The sequence below is a fragment of the Haliotis rufescens genome, unplaced genomic scaffold (assembly GCF_023055435.1).
Source record: "Haliotis rufescens isolate VD_foot unplaced genomic scaffold, xgHalRufe1.0.p SCAF_2, whole genome shotgun sequence".
NCBI lineage: Eukaryota > Metazoa > Mollusca > Gastropoda > Lepetellida > Haliotidae > Haliotis > Haliotis rufescens.
The window spans coordinates 49,549,349-49,569,292 of NW_025963890.1; the positions used below are offsets into that span (position 1 = coordinate 49,549,349).

General features: G+C 42.8%; 1 protein-coding gene across 2 annotated transcripts in view; it reads right to left on the reverse strand.

The window, feature by feature from the left end:
- Positions 1 to 201: 201 nt before the first annotated feature.
- LOC124146299 overlaps positions 202 to 19,944 on the reverse strand; it is a 62,846-nt gene continuing 43,103 nt past the window's right edge. For both annotated transcript variants that reach the window (XM_048400093.1, XM_046516535.2), the window contains exon 2: positions 202 to 2,359. In XM_048400093.1, coding sequence (XP_048256050.1) covers positions 642 to 2,192 — 1,551 coding nt within the window. In that variant the 5' untranslated portion in view covers positions 2,193 to 2,359 and the 3' untranslated portion in view covers positions 202 to 641. The remainder of the gene's footprint in view (positions 2,360 to 19,944) is intronic.

The window sequence follows — 19,944 nt, forward strand, 5'->3', positions numbered from 1 at the left end:
TTTGTTTGTGTTTATCACAGTGTAACTCAAGATGGAAAGTAGTTTCAACATACTGTGTTTTCACTAAGTCAATAGGTCGTTGGGGAAGTGGTTAAAGTGTTCTATCAAGGGACGGTCGGGTAGCCTAGTGGTTAAAGCGTTCGCTCGTCACACCGAAGACCCGGGTTCGATTCCCGACATGGGTACAATGTGTGAAGCCCCTTTCCGGTGTCCCCCGCCGTGATATTGCTGGAATATTGCTAAATATGGCGTAAAATCATACTCACTCATTAAAGTGTTCTATCGATAAACCGTAGACCAGAATACAGTGTGTGAAGCCTATTCTCGGTGTCTATTGCTGGAATATTGCTAAAACCGGCGTAAATCCTTCTCACTCACTCACTCACTGCTTGGTTTCCTGGTTTCTTTTAAACAATTATTTGAAACTAAATTCAAACTGGATCTGTGATCCGATGCTGAAGAAGCTCCAAGGACACGTGAAAATACATACAGAACAATATAAAACGTGCTGCTATGTACATATGTTAATATTGGTCGCCCTGCTGCCTTGGAGAGACGTGTACATCACAGTTCCTGGTGATTGATATGTGTTCGGAGAAAATGGTAAAACATAATGACTTCAAGGTAACATATGTACAACGTTATAGATGCGTGACTCGAGACATATCGACGTGGTGCAGGACATTAGAGAGAGAAAAGGAATCGGAGTCTGCTTCGTCCTCCACCGGAAGTATCGAGTGATTAGGTGAGTTGGGCGGCCGGAAGTGCCCCCCCTCGCCAATCCCACTGCTACTCCTGTCGGACCAGTTCACTTCAAGCTGGTCATTACCAGACCTTCGGTCACTATCGCTGAAATAAGATTTCCCAGAATTCCTTTGCATATTAGTGACGTCATTCCTGTCATCTGGTTGATGTACGGAGGCTTTATGTATTATCACAGACACGTGCTTAGTAATGCAATTTGCTCGGCCAACCTCAACGTCCGAGTCTCCGTTCAACTCATCACACTCCAACGACGACGACTGTAGTGGATGGTTCTGCACCTCTTTCAGCGACGGGGTAGATCCGACACACAACCTACTGCCTTCATCAACAGAATCAAACAAACGTAATTCCTCCTTAGTTGCTAAGGGATGCCGCGCACGTATATTGACGTCACTTCCGCGCTCATCCTTCCATCGAACACTGCACTTACTCTCGGTTGACCTAACGAGCTGTTTGCAGTGTTCTCTTACCAAAGCAATGACTTTAGTTTTATCCATGTCGGGGATGTACGCGGGGTTGTCGAAGCATGATGAAGACAAATGAGAATTATCCGCAGTTTCTGAGAATATATCGGTCACATTTCCACAACTCCTAGAGATCCGCTTTGTCTCCAGGTATTTTGCAGACACAACATCATCACACGGAGCCTCCTGCTTCACTGACTCTTCCTTCGGTGTAATGTTGGGCAGCGAGGAAGTCTTGACCCACGTATCCCCAGTCGGAAATAGTTTTAACTTGATCTTCTCCTGCACTTCCTCCTGGTATTTGCGGGACAGCATGTTAGTCCTCTTCTGCCACCGACGGCTGATCTCCGGAGTCAGCAGTAAAGCGGGTGTGCTGATGCTTAGCGCTTTAAACAACGTCTTCTTTATTGAATTACTCCGCGGGCGTTCACCATTAATATTTGGCAACGGAACTTCTATACCCCGAAAATAATTCTTCCTCAGCTCGTTTATGATTATCTCATATAATTCCTCTTTGGGTAATTTCAATGTTTTTTCTTGTTCAATATTTACATATTTATCAATTATTTCACAATAGAGAACACCTGCAATTATCATAATGAATAATCCGCATCCCATGAATATAGGACCCAGATATGATAGAGCCTTGATGCCTGGATGTCGATACATGGTGTACCTCAATGTCACACTGCCCTCTGTCGTGGTCACTGTGTGATTACCACGGGGATCGTGTCCATCTGCAAACATAGGGTGGTAACCCACCAGTGACATGGCAGCGCCACCTAGTAACACCACCAAGCCGAAAAGACAGGAAGCACAAGTTGGCAAGAGACAAGGCATGCGTAGATGCTCCTTTAGTTTCAACTTCCGCCTAGCTGCCCTTTGCCTCCTGGCAGCGCCACGTCTCCGGCGCCCGGGTGCGGGGACGCCAGTGAGGCGAACTCTCGCGTGCGGCACAAACATTGTTGGCGCTGAACGTGCTTACACACGAGAAGGTCACAATGACCTCTTCATGGAATAAGATACTTTGTCCACATTTCCGTCCACATGTCTTCGCCGGGCACTCCACGGCCGTCCCACGTGACTTGCCACCACGTCACTTCCGGTCTTTGAATGTCACTCATATCCACCTGAAGAGAAAGAGAACATCAATATACACGTTCAGCCTGGTACAATCTATACGAACAATGAAATGTTTATGGTACAATGTGTTTGTAAAATTGCTATTGACGTATACTATAAAATATGGCCTGGCAGGTTCTTTTGTGTGAATCATATTGTTCAAAATTAGACAGGCATTAAATCGAAGCTGTCTGGGGCTAACATGATTACTCTGCTGTTCTTGGCACAATGCCGGTAAAACTACGATTGCAATTTTCTGCTCGAAATAAGAGTATTTAAATGACCGCCATATTAGTCTATTCAGTGGTCTTCACGGCTTGTTAGGTCAACACGTTTTGGTGAAACGTTTCGACGTCCGTAAATACTCATTTATATAACCTGTGGAAGAAAATCGGTATGGAACGATGCAGGTATGTCTCAAATCAAAGTGCCATTATCCAGTGACTAGAGAAACATTGATCCCAACACAATAGGTAAAGACTGACGCTGTCCTCGCTCCGGCGCAATATTTCCTGGTGTTAATGAGTCAGACAGATCTCTCTCTCTCTCTTTCTTTCTTTCTCTCTCTCTCTCCTTTTCAATTGCGCGCTCTCTCTCTCCTTCTGAATTCGAATGGCTCTGCCTCTCTCCCTTTCTTCCTCCTCAATTTCTCTCTCTCTCTCAACTATTAATTGTTTTTATTGACTTGCATTCGCGCAGAGAAACACACAGACAGACCTCATTCTGTCTCCTCTGTCTCCGCCCCTATTTGCACAAATAATAAATTAACTCCACATCCACACCAATACGCTTACATACTTTAATGCTCAGGCTTGCTTGATTCGTACAATTCAATTGGTCCAATCTCTCTCCCACCATCTATCACTCCCTCTCTCCTCTCTGTCTTTCCCTCCCCCTACCCCCTCTCTCTCTCCTTTTCAATTGAGCTCTCTCTCCTTCTGAATGGCACTCTCTCTCCCTTTCTTCCTCCTCAATTTCCCTCTTTTTTTTTCTCTCTCTCTCTCTCTCCTTTTCAATTGCGCTCTCTCTCCTCCTGAATGGCTCTCCCTCTCTTCCTCCTCAATTTCCCTCTTTTTTTTTTCTCTCTCTCTCTCTCCTTTTCAGTTGCGCTCTCTCTCTCCTTCTGAATGGCTCTCCATTTCTTCCTCCTCAATTCCTCTCGCTCTTTCTCTCTCACACCATTGGTACCCTGGCGCCCGAGGGTAGTCTAGACCGGAAATGGGTATTTGGAGGATGTTCACACACGCCTGATATACCACAGAATGGCGGATATATGTTCGATAACCACTGATGCGTTGTTTGTATAATGGAGCTAAATCGCCGAAAATTTGTTATCATATAAGATCAATTGCAAATGTGTCGGACTCTGGAACATAACCATGCTCCTTTTAGACAGTATATTGACAAAAGTAGTGTTTCATTAATGGTGCGAAAACAAGAAATCACCATCTCTTAACCACTACAAGGATTGTCACTCTATATTTCTACTTCTGATGAAAAGTCTTTGAATCATATCAAATCAAACAGCAGTCCAATTTGATAAAGGGCAGATATGACTAATTAGTTGAGACCGATTGGCCTTTTCACGGCCCAAGCAATCATACATCTAATATCCGTTGATGAACACAAAGGAAGCATATTGTTCCGTGGAGTACCGGGAGAGGCGGTCTGCGGAAGGAGAGCGTACGTGGAGCGAGGAAGCATAAGAGATGGCGGTGAGGTGAAATGGGGTTTAACGTCGCGTCCAAGATTATTGCACAAATATAGCGACGTGCATGCACTTGTGTGTGTGTCTGCTTGAACTAGTCCGGACTAATGCCGATTTATAGTTCTAGCACACTCAGATACCATGCCGCAGTTTAACATGAATACCCCACTCAGACACAGTATACTGACTCCGAGCCGACCAGTCCTTGTTTTAGCCCCTTTATTCCGAGCGCCAGACAGGGTAACAACACGTAGGAGATGGTGGGTAAAGGGGCTGTGTGAAACAACATATGGAAACGGGTACATACCTGAGTTCTGTTGCACAAGAGCTACGGCTGTGGTTTAATATGACAACGTAGATTGGGCTCTGAACGAAACGTACAAGAATTTTCGCTCACGTCTTTTCACAGTGGTAAACGATATTGTAGCAGACTATGACAACTAAATTTTGTAGCCAGGCATCAGAATGTATGGTGCAAGGCATATCTAAGTTGTTGTTATGCTACATGGGACTTATTGACCTGTTCGTTGAGTCACAGTTCACAAATGGACACGTTTCAGTCAGTGACGGGCTGATAATCGACTTCGAGTCGGGGGTGCCCTACTCCTTCGCATCGAAATGGACAAAACCGAATATTGCCCGGCCATCAGGTTTTTACTCTCTTGCTTTTTTTAGTTTGTTCTTTAACGCCGCATTCAGCAATATTCCAGCTAAATCTGGACTTGAAGATCCAGTGACTGAAATCATGAGCATCGATCCACGAACTCGGGAATCGTTGACATGCATCAACCAAACCAGTGAGCCTGACCACCCGATCTCGTTAGTCGCCTCTTCCGACAAGCATAGTCGCCTTTTACAGCACGTATAGGTTGCTGAAGACCTATTCTACCCCGGATCTTCACGGGTGGTTTTTACACTTTAGGACCAATCACGAAAAAACATTGGATGACCGGTTGCATGCTGTGTATGGGTATGCTGTCCCATATGCTATAACTACACGTTGGGTGAAAGAATTTTAGCGTAGGAGAGAGTCTAGAAGATGACCCTGCTCTGGTCGACCGCAACCAGCACCACAAAAGAAAGCGTTGATGCCGTCCACGTGATACTGAACAATGGATGCATTACACTCCATGAGTTAGAGGAGAACACATGATTCCCCTGTGGGTCAATAGAAACAATCTTTCCTGAACATCTATAACTTCAAAGGTTGTGCCCAATGGGTTCCTAGAATGATGAAATTAGGGCTATGCGGTAACCACCTCTAATGCCCCGTTAACCAGATACAATCTCAACAGGCTAGTAACAGGTAGTTAGAACTGGATCCTTTACTTTGAACCCGACTGCAAACACAGATCTATGGAGTGGAAGTAAATCGGGTCTCCAAAACCAAGAAGTTTAAAGCAACCGGATCCACTTAGAAAGTTATGGCCACCTTCTTTGGGGACAGCAAAGACATTATAAATAAAGAGATTGCGAGGGAAGCGCGTGTAAAACCACGAGTAGTAAAACCACGAGTAGTAAAACCACGAGTAGTAAAACCACGAGTAGTAAAACCACGAGGTGTCGTTCTCCATCATGTTTATGTCACGGCATGTTCCAATGGCTGTTGTACGTGAAAGTAGACACGAGTTTCACCCCATCCACCTTTTTACCAAAAATGACCCCCGGTGACTACCACCTGTTTTGAAATTTGAAAAAATAATTTGTGTGATCAGAGATTTAACAAGGACCCAGAATTGACTGTTGCTGTGGCTGGTTGCTTGACAGACCACTCTGTACACACACGTTGTACAGCAAGTTGTACTCACTGTAATACATGTACAACACATTGCACGTACTAGTCATTCGACATGTGTAAGAGATGTACAACAATTTTCGCTGACTAGGCATTCAAAACGTGTAAGAGATGTACAACAATTTTCGCTGACTAGGCATTCAAAACGTGTAAGGGATGTACAACAATTTTCGCTGACTTGTCATCCAAGCCGTGTAAGGTTATAATAATTTTCGCTGACTTGTCATTCAAGCCTTGTAAGGGATGTACAACAATTTTCGCTGACTAGTCATTCAAGACGTGTTAGGGATGTACAACAATTTTCGCTGACTAGTCATTAGTGAGTGAGTGAGTGAGTTGGGTTTAACGCCGCTTTTAACATTATTCCAGTTATATCGCGGCGTGTCAGCTTAATGTGGGAGGAAAGCCCGAAGTGATGCAGGTCCCAGACGTTTATCACTTCGGTGAAACCCACGAGCACCGGTATGGTGCTGACAAACCTAGAAACATAATTTGGGCGAACTGGGATTCGAACCCACAATCATAGGTTTCTGGCGTGCCCAAGGGACGCAACTCTGCACAGCGAATCGCGGCGCCTTAGACGACTGGGCCACCCGTGCCCCCGACTAGTCATTAGAAACGTGTTCGATGTGCACAACAGACTGACGACTAGCCACAGTACACATGCACTGGTGTTGGCGGACAGAGAATGTCAGGCATCCAATCCTGTCTTAACCTTCAATACTTCTCTCGTCAGTTTCTAATTTTCTCAGGCACGGTTTCAAGGTCACGTGATAGCGGATTGATCTGCATGAAGTTCCTAAACGTGACCGCTGCATTAGGCCTCGAAACAATCCGCGTTAAAAAGTAATTACTCTATAAGTACATCAACCCCTTTAATTTGATAAAAGGTTATGCGTGGACTATCTATTCCAGTTTCACAGGGCCGATATACCTCTGTGCACTCCTTCGTCTCAGTTCCCGCTGGAAGACGTGACGAGGCGAGATCTGGATCCATCTTATTCAAGAAGAGGGAAAGGTGTGACTGGCTCACAAGCATGTATTAGTAATCAATAATGTCGTTACATTACTGGTATTTCACAAGGTGCCGAGATCATCTGGCCATCCTCATCAAACAGTCTGTTTGCAAGGAAATATTGTGGCTTGTGTGAGATCTCGCGAGATTGGATTTGCCCTGAGCACATTTCCCGTCCGTTGAGCACTCTGCTAGGTATATATGTTTGGCAGTAGATCATAGGTACACAACACAACGTTGACAATTACTTCGGTGTATTGCCCCTTTATGTAACCAGGACGACTGATCAAATAAAGAAATAATGTCGGCACAAGTCGCTCGCAGCCATCTGATTACCCGTTTCTAATGGAAGTAGATTGCTGGAGACTCTAGAGGCCTATCTGATGGTTAGATATCAATAGGGGAGATTCACGGGTTTCAAATGTTCTTCAATGTCTGCCAGAAAACACAATATCAATATCAGAAACGTATTATTCAATGGAATTTCCATAAAGAAATATACTGATTTCTTTTTCAAAATGATTCGTGTTAGGGCGATACAGCACTCTGTGAGTTGGAACGTATTGAAAACAGGAATCAAACCTGTGCTAACGGTAGAACAGGACATGCTTACCCTTTTCGTGAACACCTGGTGTCATCACTGATTTTCAGTGACCCATTTATATAATTTTCATTACTAGTATTCTCGGTTGGTGACGCTTTTAATTTCTGTGTCACCTACGTCACCTACATTAACAGTCTCCCTATCCCCTCCCAATCCCACCAATTGGACTGCCAGAAAATCTTATGTTGACCATAATTTTTAAAGCGGAGGAGAAACAGTATTTTAAGTGCAGCCTTCAAAACCATGCATGGATACCTCGCGCAAAAATAGCCAAGTGCGGTGCTCTCTGCCTCGCTCTCTCACTCTCTCTGCCTCTCTCTCTCCCTATCCTGTCTCTCCCTCACTCTTCCTCACTCTCTCCCCTCCTGCCTGTCTCCCTCCCTCGCTCTCTCTCCCTCCCTATCTGCTTCTCTCTCCTCCCTCTCTCTTCCCCTCTCTCCTGTCTGTCTCTCTCTCTCCCTCTCTGCCTCTCTCTTCCCCTCTCTCCTGTTTCTCTCCCTCGCTATCTGCCTCTCCCTCTCCCTCCCTCTCTGCTTCTCTCTCCTTCCTCTCTTTCACTCTCTCCCTCCCTCTCTCTCTGTGTCTCTCCCCACTCTCGCCCTTCCTCTCTCTCTCCTCACGCTCTTTCTCTCTCTCTCCCTCCCTCTCTCCTCTCTGTCACTCCCTCACTCTCCCTTTCCCTCACTCTCTCCCCTCTCTGCCTGTCTCCCTCCCTCGCTCTGTCTCTCTCTCCCTCCCTATCTGCTTCTCTCTCCTCCCTCTCTCTGCCTCTCTCTTCCCCCTCTCTCCTGTCTGTCTCTCTCCCTCCCTCTCTGCTTCTCTCTCCTCCCTCTCTTTCACTGTCTCCCTCCCTCTCCCTCTCTGTCTCTCATCCACTCTCTCCTTTCCCCTCTCTCTCCTCACTCTCTTTCCCTCTCTCTCCCACCCTCTCTCCTCTCTCCCTCACTCCCCCCCTCTCTCTCTGTCTCCTACTCTAATCTCTGTCATGGCGGCCATGTCGCAGGATGAGGCGCTACTGTCCGGGCGATTATAGTATAAGAAGACTGGAGCCTGGCCAGCAATATGATCAATATCTTAAATCGAGAACCGTCAATGTCCAGTAGGGCTTCCAGTTGCATCAGCTTGAAATATTAGTTGAAATATTGTTTATATTTCCTGAAATTCATTGTGCCCACTTCGAAACATGTAACATTTTTTACTTGGCCTGGATATTATAGCTGTGTCTTTGGCCGATGTCATTGGCATTCACCGGTGACATCACAGCCTCTGCACATTGTGTAACACTTGATCTCTAGACGACGTGCTGATGATGTGGGATGATGGATAACAATCTGCTCACTAGGCAGTACAGTACTTCTGAAGGAGTTCTTTTATCTGATTCTTATGTCGAAAACTATACCTTTCACTCAGTCAAGTATACGCAAATATGCGCAAGCTCCATACAGCGTCAAATTACAAAACCTGCAGGTAGCTCGCCGTCAATTACACAGTATCAGTGCGTTATACACAATGCCTGGCGCAAGGCGGAAATAGAGTCGCTCAGGAGACTGGAAAGTTGGGGTGGACCGACGGAGCTGGCTGTGTGACCCTAGGGGTGCGAGACAGATCTGGGGATTGGGAAATTACATCACGTTGCCCAGGGTAGAGGCGACAGAAAGCAGACATGGTCTGGTTGTAGGAGTTCAACGAGATCTAGATCTTGTACAGAGCAACAATATGCTTGTCGTGAGAGGCGACTAACGGGATCGGGTGGTCAGGCTCGCTGTTTTTTTTATGCATGTCATCGTATCCCAATTGCCTGGATCGATGCTCATGATATCAATAACTGGATTGTCTGAAAAATTGTTTCGCATGCTTTACACGTATTGATGACTAGTAAGTTCAAATTGTTGTACATGCCTTACACGTATTGATGACTAGTAAGAACAAAGAGTTGTACATGATCGATGCTCATGATATCAATCACTGGATCGATTATTTTACAGACCGCTGCCGTGTAGTTCAGGCGTCAAACAACAAACAAACAAATGGCATGTAGGTTTACAGAAATGATACGTTCCTAGCCAGTGAAGGAGAGACCGATATGGCCTCCATTTAGCAGTTTATAAGGTTGGCGACACCACTGTACCAATTTGGGAATCAAACGCGTGTTTTCGTGGTGACAAGAGAACTTTGAACCACTAGGCCACCAACGAGGGGTGATAGACAGACAGGAATTCGAACTCAGGAATAGGAATGGATATGCCCAATACACAATCTATGCGGGATAGTATCTAGTGTGGGGTTTAATAGTTGTAAGGGTATGTGACGAACGAGTGACCAAGCGCTATATATTAATAAGAAGAACGTCAAGTAATGCAGTCTCGAGTTTTGTCCTTTCATGCATTCCTTCAACCTTGGGTCAGTGTATCATTGAATTTACATACTTGCAACGCAGAGACACTTAACATAGCATGGGATGAGGCCATCACACGTTACATTCAATGCCGAGACACTAAACCATACATTCAACGTTCAGACATTAAACCATACATTCAACGTGCAGACATTAAACAATATATTCAACGTGCAGACATTAAACCATACATTCATCGCGCAGACACTAAACCATACATTCAACGTGCAGACATTAAACCATACATTCATCGTGCAGACACTTAACCATACATACAACGTTCAGATATTAAATCATACATTCAACGTTCAGACATTAAACCATACATTCAACGTGCAGACACTAAACCATACATTCAATGTGTAGACGTTAAATCATAATTTCAATGCTTAAACATTAAACCATACATTTAATGATGAGAAAGTAAAATAAAAAGATACTGAGTCTTTTAACCATAGTTTCAGGGAAGCCATATTAAACAACACAATCAGGGTTCTGTGCTGAAACATTAAACCATACAGACAATGCTGAAACGTTAAACCATACATACAATGCTGAAACGTTAAACCATACATACAATGCTGAAACGTTAAACCATACATACAATGCTGAAACGTTAAACCATACATACAATGCTGAAACATTAAACCATACATACAATGCTGAAACATTAAACCATACAGACAATGCTGAAACGTTAAACCATACATACAATGCTGAAACGTTAAACCATACATACAATGCTGAAACGTTAAACCATACATACAATGCTGAAACATTAAACCATACATACAATGCTGAAACATTAAACCATACAGACAATGCTGAAACGTTAAACCATACATACAATGCTGAAACGTTAAACCATACATACAATGCTGAAACGTTAAACCATACAGACAATGCTGAAACGTTAAACCATACATACAATGCTGAAACGTTAAACCATACATACAATGCTGAAACATTAAACCATACATACAATGCTGAAACATTAAACCATACAGACAATGCTGAAACGTTAAACCATACATACAATGCTGAAACGTTAAACCATACATACAATGCTGAAACGTTAAACCATACAGACAATGCTGAAACGTTAAACCATACATACAATCAAGTCCCGTCAATCCGATAGGCTGGTTGCATATGATTATGTCGGATTAACGAGTATGTCGGATAAACGAAATTAATATAAAAGAAATTTACCAACGTTCGCGATCGAAAATCGGACTACACGACCGATAGCGATGCAAACACGTTGTAATAAAAACAATTAAAATGAAATATTCATATTGTTGTGTTATATTGTTAGCGGAATATGTTTTCTAATCGTGCAAACTCGAAAATTTAACACAAAGCTACAGAAACGGGCTCTATGACTGATTCAAAATACTTTTGAAAGCGTAGTCTGGAATTGTAGTCAGCAATTCGAAACAAGTTTGAAACTAGCGCCGCAAAGCTCAAGAAAGCTCGGAGTACGCTGATCTCTGTATCGGATTAACGAGACTGATTAATGAGTGATTTCGGTCATTTCGGTAATTCGCTGCAAATTAGGTGTCTGAGTCGGAGTGTGACACTGTCAGATTAACGGGTTAAAGTAGCACTGATTTAATCGACTCCCACCATTAGTGTCGGATAAAGCTGATTTTCGGATTAACGAGTGTCGGTTTATACCATATATTCAACAATGAGGCAGTATTTTGGGCAATTGTCAGACAGTTTAAAGCGGGATCAGGTAAGACTGACTGCTCTAGTACCAGTACTGTTACCTGTTTACCTTAGAGTGAGTGAGTGAGTGAGTGAGTGAGTGAGTGAGTGAGTTGGGTTTAACGCCACTTTTAACAGTATTCCAGTTATATCGCGGCCTGTCAGCTTAATGTGGGAGGAAAGCACGAAGTGATGCAGGTCTCAGACGTTTACCACTTCGGTGAAACCCACGAGCACGGGTATGGTGCTGACAAACCTAGAAACATAATCGGGGCGAACCGGGATTCGAACCCACAATCATAGGTTTCTGGCGTGCCCATAGGACGCAACTCTGCACAGCAAATCGCGGCGCCTTAGACAACTGGGCCACCCGTGCCCCCTGTTTACCTAAGAGTAAAGTGGAACATGCCTACACAAATGACAGAGAACTAAAATATTATTGCTCAACCCAGCTATAGCAATTGTCCAACTGCATCCAAAAAGTCAAGAAGGCTTCTTCCCAGTGCACAACTTCTCCTTCAGACGCAGCAGTCTCCCTCAGACTCTAAACGTTCTTCCTGGGTGAGGACAACACCAAAGTCTAGCTGGGCCACCTTAGCACCTTCTGACGTCCCAATGCCTTGTACCAGTTCCACAAATCAGAATGGGGTGCTGATGTGGGGGACTGCAGTTTACACGAACATGGAAACCCTGCATACAATACATGTGGGATAACACGCCAAAAAGTTTTTAAAAAATCGCAAAAGAGTTCTCGTACGTAATGGGGAAAAGTGGTTTGTAAATTGTAAAGAGCTAGAAATGGTAAGAATTGTATAATTTTTCTGCATGCCCAAATGTTTGTCGGGTAAAGGTCTAAAGGCCATGAATGTCTTGTATTCAAAAATAAAGTCGTGTAATTTTATGCCGAAGACATGTTGTCAATTGTTTTATTCATTTGTGTTACGGGTATGAGTGAATGAGAGTATGGCTTTACGCCACTTTTAGCAATATCACGGCGGGGGACACCAGAAATGGCCATCACACATTTTACCCATGTCGGGAATCGAACCCGGGTCTTCGGCGTGACAAGCGAACGCTTTAACCACTTGGCTACCCGACCGCCCGTTAGAAGTATGAAGTGTTGGGTGTCAAAGTGCACCTGCTATTGAGATTGTAGATGTTGTGATTTTTGTAAACAATCTTTGATTAAGGTTATCGAGGATGAGTATATTTTTTTATTAATATGTCCAAAGTTTAACAATTATAGTGTTAAATATATTACTGAATATTACTGGCAAAACCCAAAACCCAAGATTCCCGCAGCCATGTATCTGTAAATTAGGGCTTGTAGCCCAAACTTCCCTTTGAATCAACATGTTCTGTTCTGTTCATGTGATGGAGAAGTTAATCTTGTTAATGCGTTCTTATTCTTTCTAGCATTTAGTTCACTTGATAAGAATGCAAAATATACTCTATTAAAGGGCAAACTTGTTTATTACCATACATGATCTGTATCATTAAAGACAACTACTCCAAAGATTTGTTTATAGAACACAAGCAACCGGCCACAGGTCAAACACACCTTATAAGCACAATTATCATCTGTTCCACCTAACGAGTTGGAGCATCTTACTCTGCTCACCAATTGGAGATGCTCATTAATTAATCAGGCAAGACAAGGCAGTGATACTGGTCACACTTCCCTGACCTGTCTAATGATTGGCACGTCTGACAATTGGGAGTGAACCATTTTAAAGATTCTATAAAGAGACGGTATAACATAGATTCCATAATGAGACTGAATACCATAGATTCCATAATGAGACAGAATTAACACAGATTCCATAATGAGACAGAATAACACAGATTCCATAATGAGACAGAATAACATAGATTCCATAATGAGACAGAATACCATAGATTCCATAATGAGACCGAATTAACATAGATTCCATAATGAGACAGAATAACATAGATTCCATAATGAGACAGAATACCATAGATTCGATAATGAGACAGAATTAACACAGATTCCATAATGAGACAGAATAACACAGATTCCATAATGAGACAGAATACCATAGATTCCATAATGAGACAGAATTAACACAGATTCCATAATGAGACAGAATAACACAGATTCCATAATGAGACAGAATAACATAGATTCCATAATGAGACAGAATAACACAGATTCCATAATGAGACAGAATACAATAGATTCCATAATGAGACAGAATATCATTGATTCCATATTGAGACAGAATACCATAGATTCAATAAGGAGGCAGAATACCATAGATTCAATAATGAGACTGAATACCATAGATTCCATAATGAGACAGAATAACACAGATTCCATAATAAGACAGAATACCATAGATTCCATAATGAGACAGAATACCACAGATTCCATAATGAGACAGAATACCATAGATTCCATAATGAGACAGAATAACACAGATTCCATAATGAGACAGAATAACACAGATTCCATAATGAGACAGAATACCATAGATTCCATAATGAGACAGAATAACACAGATTCCATAATGAGACAGAATACCATAGATTCCATAATGAGACAGAATATCATTGATTCCATATTGAGACAGAATACCATAGATTCAATAAGGAGGCAGAATACCATAGATTCAATAATGAGACTGAATACCATAGATTCCATAATGAGACAGAATAACACAGATTCCATAATGAGACAGAATACCATAGATTCCATAATGAGACAGAATACCACAGATTCCATAATGAGACAGAATACCATAGATTCCATAATGAGACAGAATAACACAGATTCCATAATGAGACAGAATACCATAGATTCCATAATGAGACAGAATAACATAGATTCCATAATGAGACAGAATACCATAGATTCCATAATGAGACAGAATAACACAGATTCCATAATGAGACAGAATACCATAGATTCCATAATGAGACAGAATATCATAGATTCCATAATGAGACAGAATACCATAGATTCCATAAGGAGGCAGAATAACACAGATTCCATAATGAGACAGAATACCATAGATTCCATAATGAGACAGAATTAACACACATTCCATAATGAGACAGAATAACATAGATTCCATAATGAGACAGAATACTATAGATTCCATAATGAGACAGAATAACACAGATTCCATAATGAGACAGAATAACACAGATTCCATAATGAGACAGAATGCCATAGATTCCATAATGAGACAGAATAACACAGATTCCATAATGAGACAGAATACCATAGATTCCATAATGAGACAGAATTAACACAGATTCCATAATGAGACAGAATAACACAGATTCCATAATGAGACAGAATAACATAGATTCCATAATGAGACAGAATGCCATAGATTCCATAATGAGACAGAATAACACAGATTCCATTATGAGACAGAATACCATAGATTCCATAATGAGACAGAATAACATAGATTCCATAATGAGACAGAATAACACAGATTCCATAATGAGACAGAATACCATAGATTCCATAATGAGACAGAATAACACAGATTCCATAATGAGACAGAATACCATAGATTCCATAATGAGACAGAATACCATAGATTCCATAATGAGACAGAATTAACACAGATTCCACAATGAGTCAGAATACCATAGATTCCATAATGAGACAGAATAACACAGATTCCATAATGAGACAGAATAACATAGATTCCATAATGAGACAGAATACCATAGATTCCATAATGAGACTGAATACCATAGATTCCATAATGAGACAGAATACCATAGATTCCATAATGAGACAGAATAACACAGATTCCATAATGAGACAGAATACCATAGATTCCATAATGAGACAGAATAACAAAGATTCCATAATGAGACAGAATAACACAGATTCCATAATGAGACTGAATAACATAGATTCAATAAGGAGACAGAATAACACAGATTCCATAATGAGACAGAATATCATAGGTTCAATAAGGAGGCAGTATACCATAGATTCAATAATAAGGTAGTATACCATAGGTTCAATAAGAAGGCAGTATATCATAGATTCAATAAGGAGGCAGTATACCATAGGTTCAATATGGAGGCAGTATATCATAGATTCAATAAGGAGGCAGTACATCATAGATTCAATAACAAGGCGGTATGTCATTTTTCCAGTAATGAGGCAGTATATCATAAATTCAACAATGAGGCAGTATATCATAGTTTCAGTTATGAGCCAGTATACCATAGATTCAACAATGAGGCAGTATATCATAGATTCAATAATGATACAATATACTATATATGCATATGCAGTCACTCAGGTGTGTTGAGATGAGAAGCTTCAGCTGTCTGAAGGAGTTAGCTTTAATGCTGTCGTCAACGCCCAGCGTAGACACTCTGTACATTACAGAATAAAGTTGGAACAAGAGCGCCGCGCGACACAACGTCTGTCATGGAAGTAGATTGTTTGTACAAATAGAGAGGTGGGTGATCCGTTCGAACGCCTGGATACTTTGATTCAATTTTATCCCCAGTCAAAGCAGTAAATATATTTTTAAATATGCAGTTTCAAATAACAAGTTTTGTCATTTCTTTTGTATTTATATATATACCATGCTATGATAATTTAATTAATTTACCAAAATAATGTGTCATAAATATATTATGTTTAAATATACAGTTTCAAATAAGAGGTTTTGTAAACAAAATTGTGAATTACAAGTATATATCTATAAACTTGTTATTTGAAACTGTGTATTTAAAAATTATATATTTATTATACATTTATTTCATATATTTTACAAAACAAATGACAAACTTGTTATTTGAAACTATATATTTAAAAATCATATATTTAACAGATTTACACAAAAATACAAAACTTGTTATTTGAATCTCCTCCGCATAGCAAAACTTCTAGACATGACGTGTTAGCCGTATCACTCAGCCATGATATGATGTCTACTCATATAACTTGTCTAATCCCGACAAATGAGTAGGGAAGTCACAAATAACTGTGAAAAGGAACTTATTTTATATACTTCTGTATAAATATCGACTGTCTGAACACATAGTTCAGCCCCAGGACCGAGAGGAGGTGGTTTGTCAGCAACCACGTCGGTCAAGTGCAGTCGGCCGTTGACGCCGGGTGAAGGATCGAGGTAGGAAGTGATGAATTACAAAAGAAATCAAAGACACGGGGAAATGTATTAGCGAGGTAATATCCCTTTTCTGACATAACTGTTAGTCCATTAAATAGAGAGTTAGCTTCACAGAACCCTCGGCTTCCTACCAAGCAGAGGCATGACCTTTAAGATGCATCCAAGACCAAGGGGAAATGTTAATGGATGCAAGACGTTTTCTTCACGTTTTCCATGATGTGCACAATCTGATTCAAGGTGAGTGGTCAGAGAGGCGATGAAGTATGGGACTAGCGAAAGGTGAGGTACAGAGGTTGGTGAAGGATGGGTAAGGTGAGATGACATGTCGGTGGCGTGAGTGGGTGAATTGAATTGAGGGAGGGAGTGATTAGGGGGAGGATGGAACAGGGGTGGGGCTGTACAGACACGTTGCTGGATAGCAGATGGGTGGGTATCTGTTGGTTTGTAGGTGAAGGTAGGAGGGGAGGGGATACCAAGCAGGGGGTCGTGGTGATGCTGGGTACTGGTGGTCGGGAACGGGTAAAGTTGTTATGTTAATCGTAAGGTGGAAACGTACAAATATGGTTTGTTTCTTGTTTAACGCCGCACTCAGCAATATTCACGCCATATGACGGCGGTCTGTAAATAAACGAATCTGGACCGGATAATCCAGTGATTGATAACATAAGCATCGATACACGCAATTGAGATACGATGACGTGCAATGACAAAGTCAGCGAGCCAGACCACCCGATCCCGTTAGTCGCCTTTTACGGCAAGCATGGGTTGCTGAAGATGTATTCTATCCCGGATCTTCACGGCTCGGACCGTACAAGTCAGCTTATCGGTGGTAGTGTTAACGGTTGTTTGTTGTTTGACGCCGCACTAAAACATATTCCAGCTATATACGGGCATCTGTAAATAATGATGAAGGTGATAACTGTGGAGGCTGTTATAGTTACCCAGTGATGGTGGTTACCCCAGTTACCCATGGTGGTGACAATTCTGTTGTGGAAAAGCATGACATGGTGACCCACGAATACGTTTCATACACTGTGGCCATCTACAGTAAGCTACGGTTATAACGAACTCAAAACGACCACTAATTTTAGTTCGTTATAACCGAAGTTCGTTATAAGCATATATACAACATCTATTCAGCAAAAGGCCGGGACCAAAAATTAAATTCGTAATATCCGCCATTTCGGTATAAGCGTGTTCGTTATAAACGTATTTTACTATATGGGGATCCTGCCAAGGATCCGATGCCAAGAATTCAAAGATTATGCAATGTATCACAGATAAACACTTTGTCACGTACAATACATGAAGTATACAAGAGCGCGTAGAGCTTGGTTTAAAGTGTTTTGTTCACTGCATCACAAGATGGGAGACAAACGTTGTGATCGGTGGCTATCAGGCTCTGTGGTTTCACTGACAGTGAACAGTGAATATGGTTTTACGCAGCTTTTAGCAATATTCCAGCAATATCACGGCGGGGGCACCAGAAATGGGCTTCACACATTGTACCCATGTGGGAAATAGAACCCGGGTCTTAGGCGTGACGAGCGAACGCTTTAACCACTGGGCTACCCGACCGCCCCTCTTTGGTTTCAGCATTACACTAACGAATGAATAATGCATTTCTAATCCCAAAGTAAAATGATATGCTTCAACAATCTGTTTGAACAGAATATGTTTAAGCCACACTAGACAGCATGTAAGCGGATTGTTCAGCGTTAATTCATTGTTAAATGAAATTGATAACTGGCTACAGAACCGCGTCTCTTGTTTTCGCCAATTATTATCTCGTTCACATACATCACCCCAGCAAGAATATTCAGATTTTAACAGATCGCGTTACTTGTCATAGACTGTCTAGAATCTTGAGACTGAGCTCCATCTGAGAGTCAGTAGGCTGAATGTACCTCCCTACCTTACAAGTTAGCCCTGAGTCCATTGACTAAGATCAGCATGTTTTTTTGTCTTCAGGGTATAAGTATTAAAGATATATGGACTAATATCTTAAATATATTCTAGAATTATATGTTAATTTTATGTTACGTTATTTATGTAATGTTATTTATGGTTTTTTTTATGAGTGCTGCTTCCCCATTCACACTAATGTACAATAAATTTTGTTTTGTATGGTGCGACAGTACTACACCATAGCTGCAAGTGAACACCTTACAGCGTACCGCACACCCTACGTACTGCACGCCGACTAGCCCATCCCATCACTCCGCCCTGACCACCTCCAAACACCCCACCAAATCCCACCCCATCACTCCGTCCTAGTCATCACCGACTACCCCACCCCATCCCACCCAATCACTCCGTCCTGACTACCTCCAACCGCCCCAACCACATCCCACCCCATCACTCCGTCCTGACCACCTCCAACCATCTAACCAAACCCCATCACTCCGTCCTGACCACCTCCAACCACCCCACCCCGACCCATCACTCCGTCCTGGTAACCTCCAACCATCTCACCCCACCCCATCACTCCGTCCTAGTCGTCACCGACTACCCCACCACACCCCACCCCATCACTCCGTCCTGGTCATCACCTCCAACCATCTCACCCCACCCCATCACTCCGTCCTAGTCGTCACCGACTACCCCACCTCACCCCACCCAATCACTCCGTCCTGGTCACCTCCAACCATCTCACCCCACCCCATCACTCCGTCCTAGTCATCACCGACTACCCCACCACACCCCACCCCATCACTCCGTCCTGACTACCTCCAACCACCCCACCCCCACCCCATCACTCCGTCCTGACCAACTCCAACCACCCCACCCCCAGCCCATCACTCCGTCCTGACCACCTCCAACCACCCCACCCCCAGCCCATCACTCCGTCCTGACCACCTCCAACCACCCCACCCCCAGCCCATCACTCCGTCCTGGTCACCTCCAACCACCCAACCCCCAGCCCATCACTCCGTCCTGACCACCTCCAACCACCACACCCCACCCCATCACTCCGTCCTGGTCACCTCCAACCATCTCACCCCACCCCATCACTCCGTCCTAGTCGTCACCGACTACCCCACCTCACCCCACCCCATCACTCCGTCCTGGTCACCTCCAACCATCTCACCCCACCCCATCACTCCGTCCTAGTCATCACCGACTACCCCACCCCAACCCACCCCATCACTCCGTCCTGACCACCTCCAACCACCCCACCCCACCCCATCACTCCGTCCTGACCACCTCCAACCACCCCAC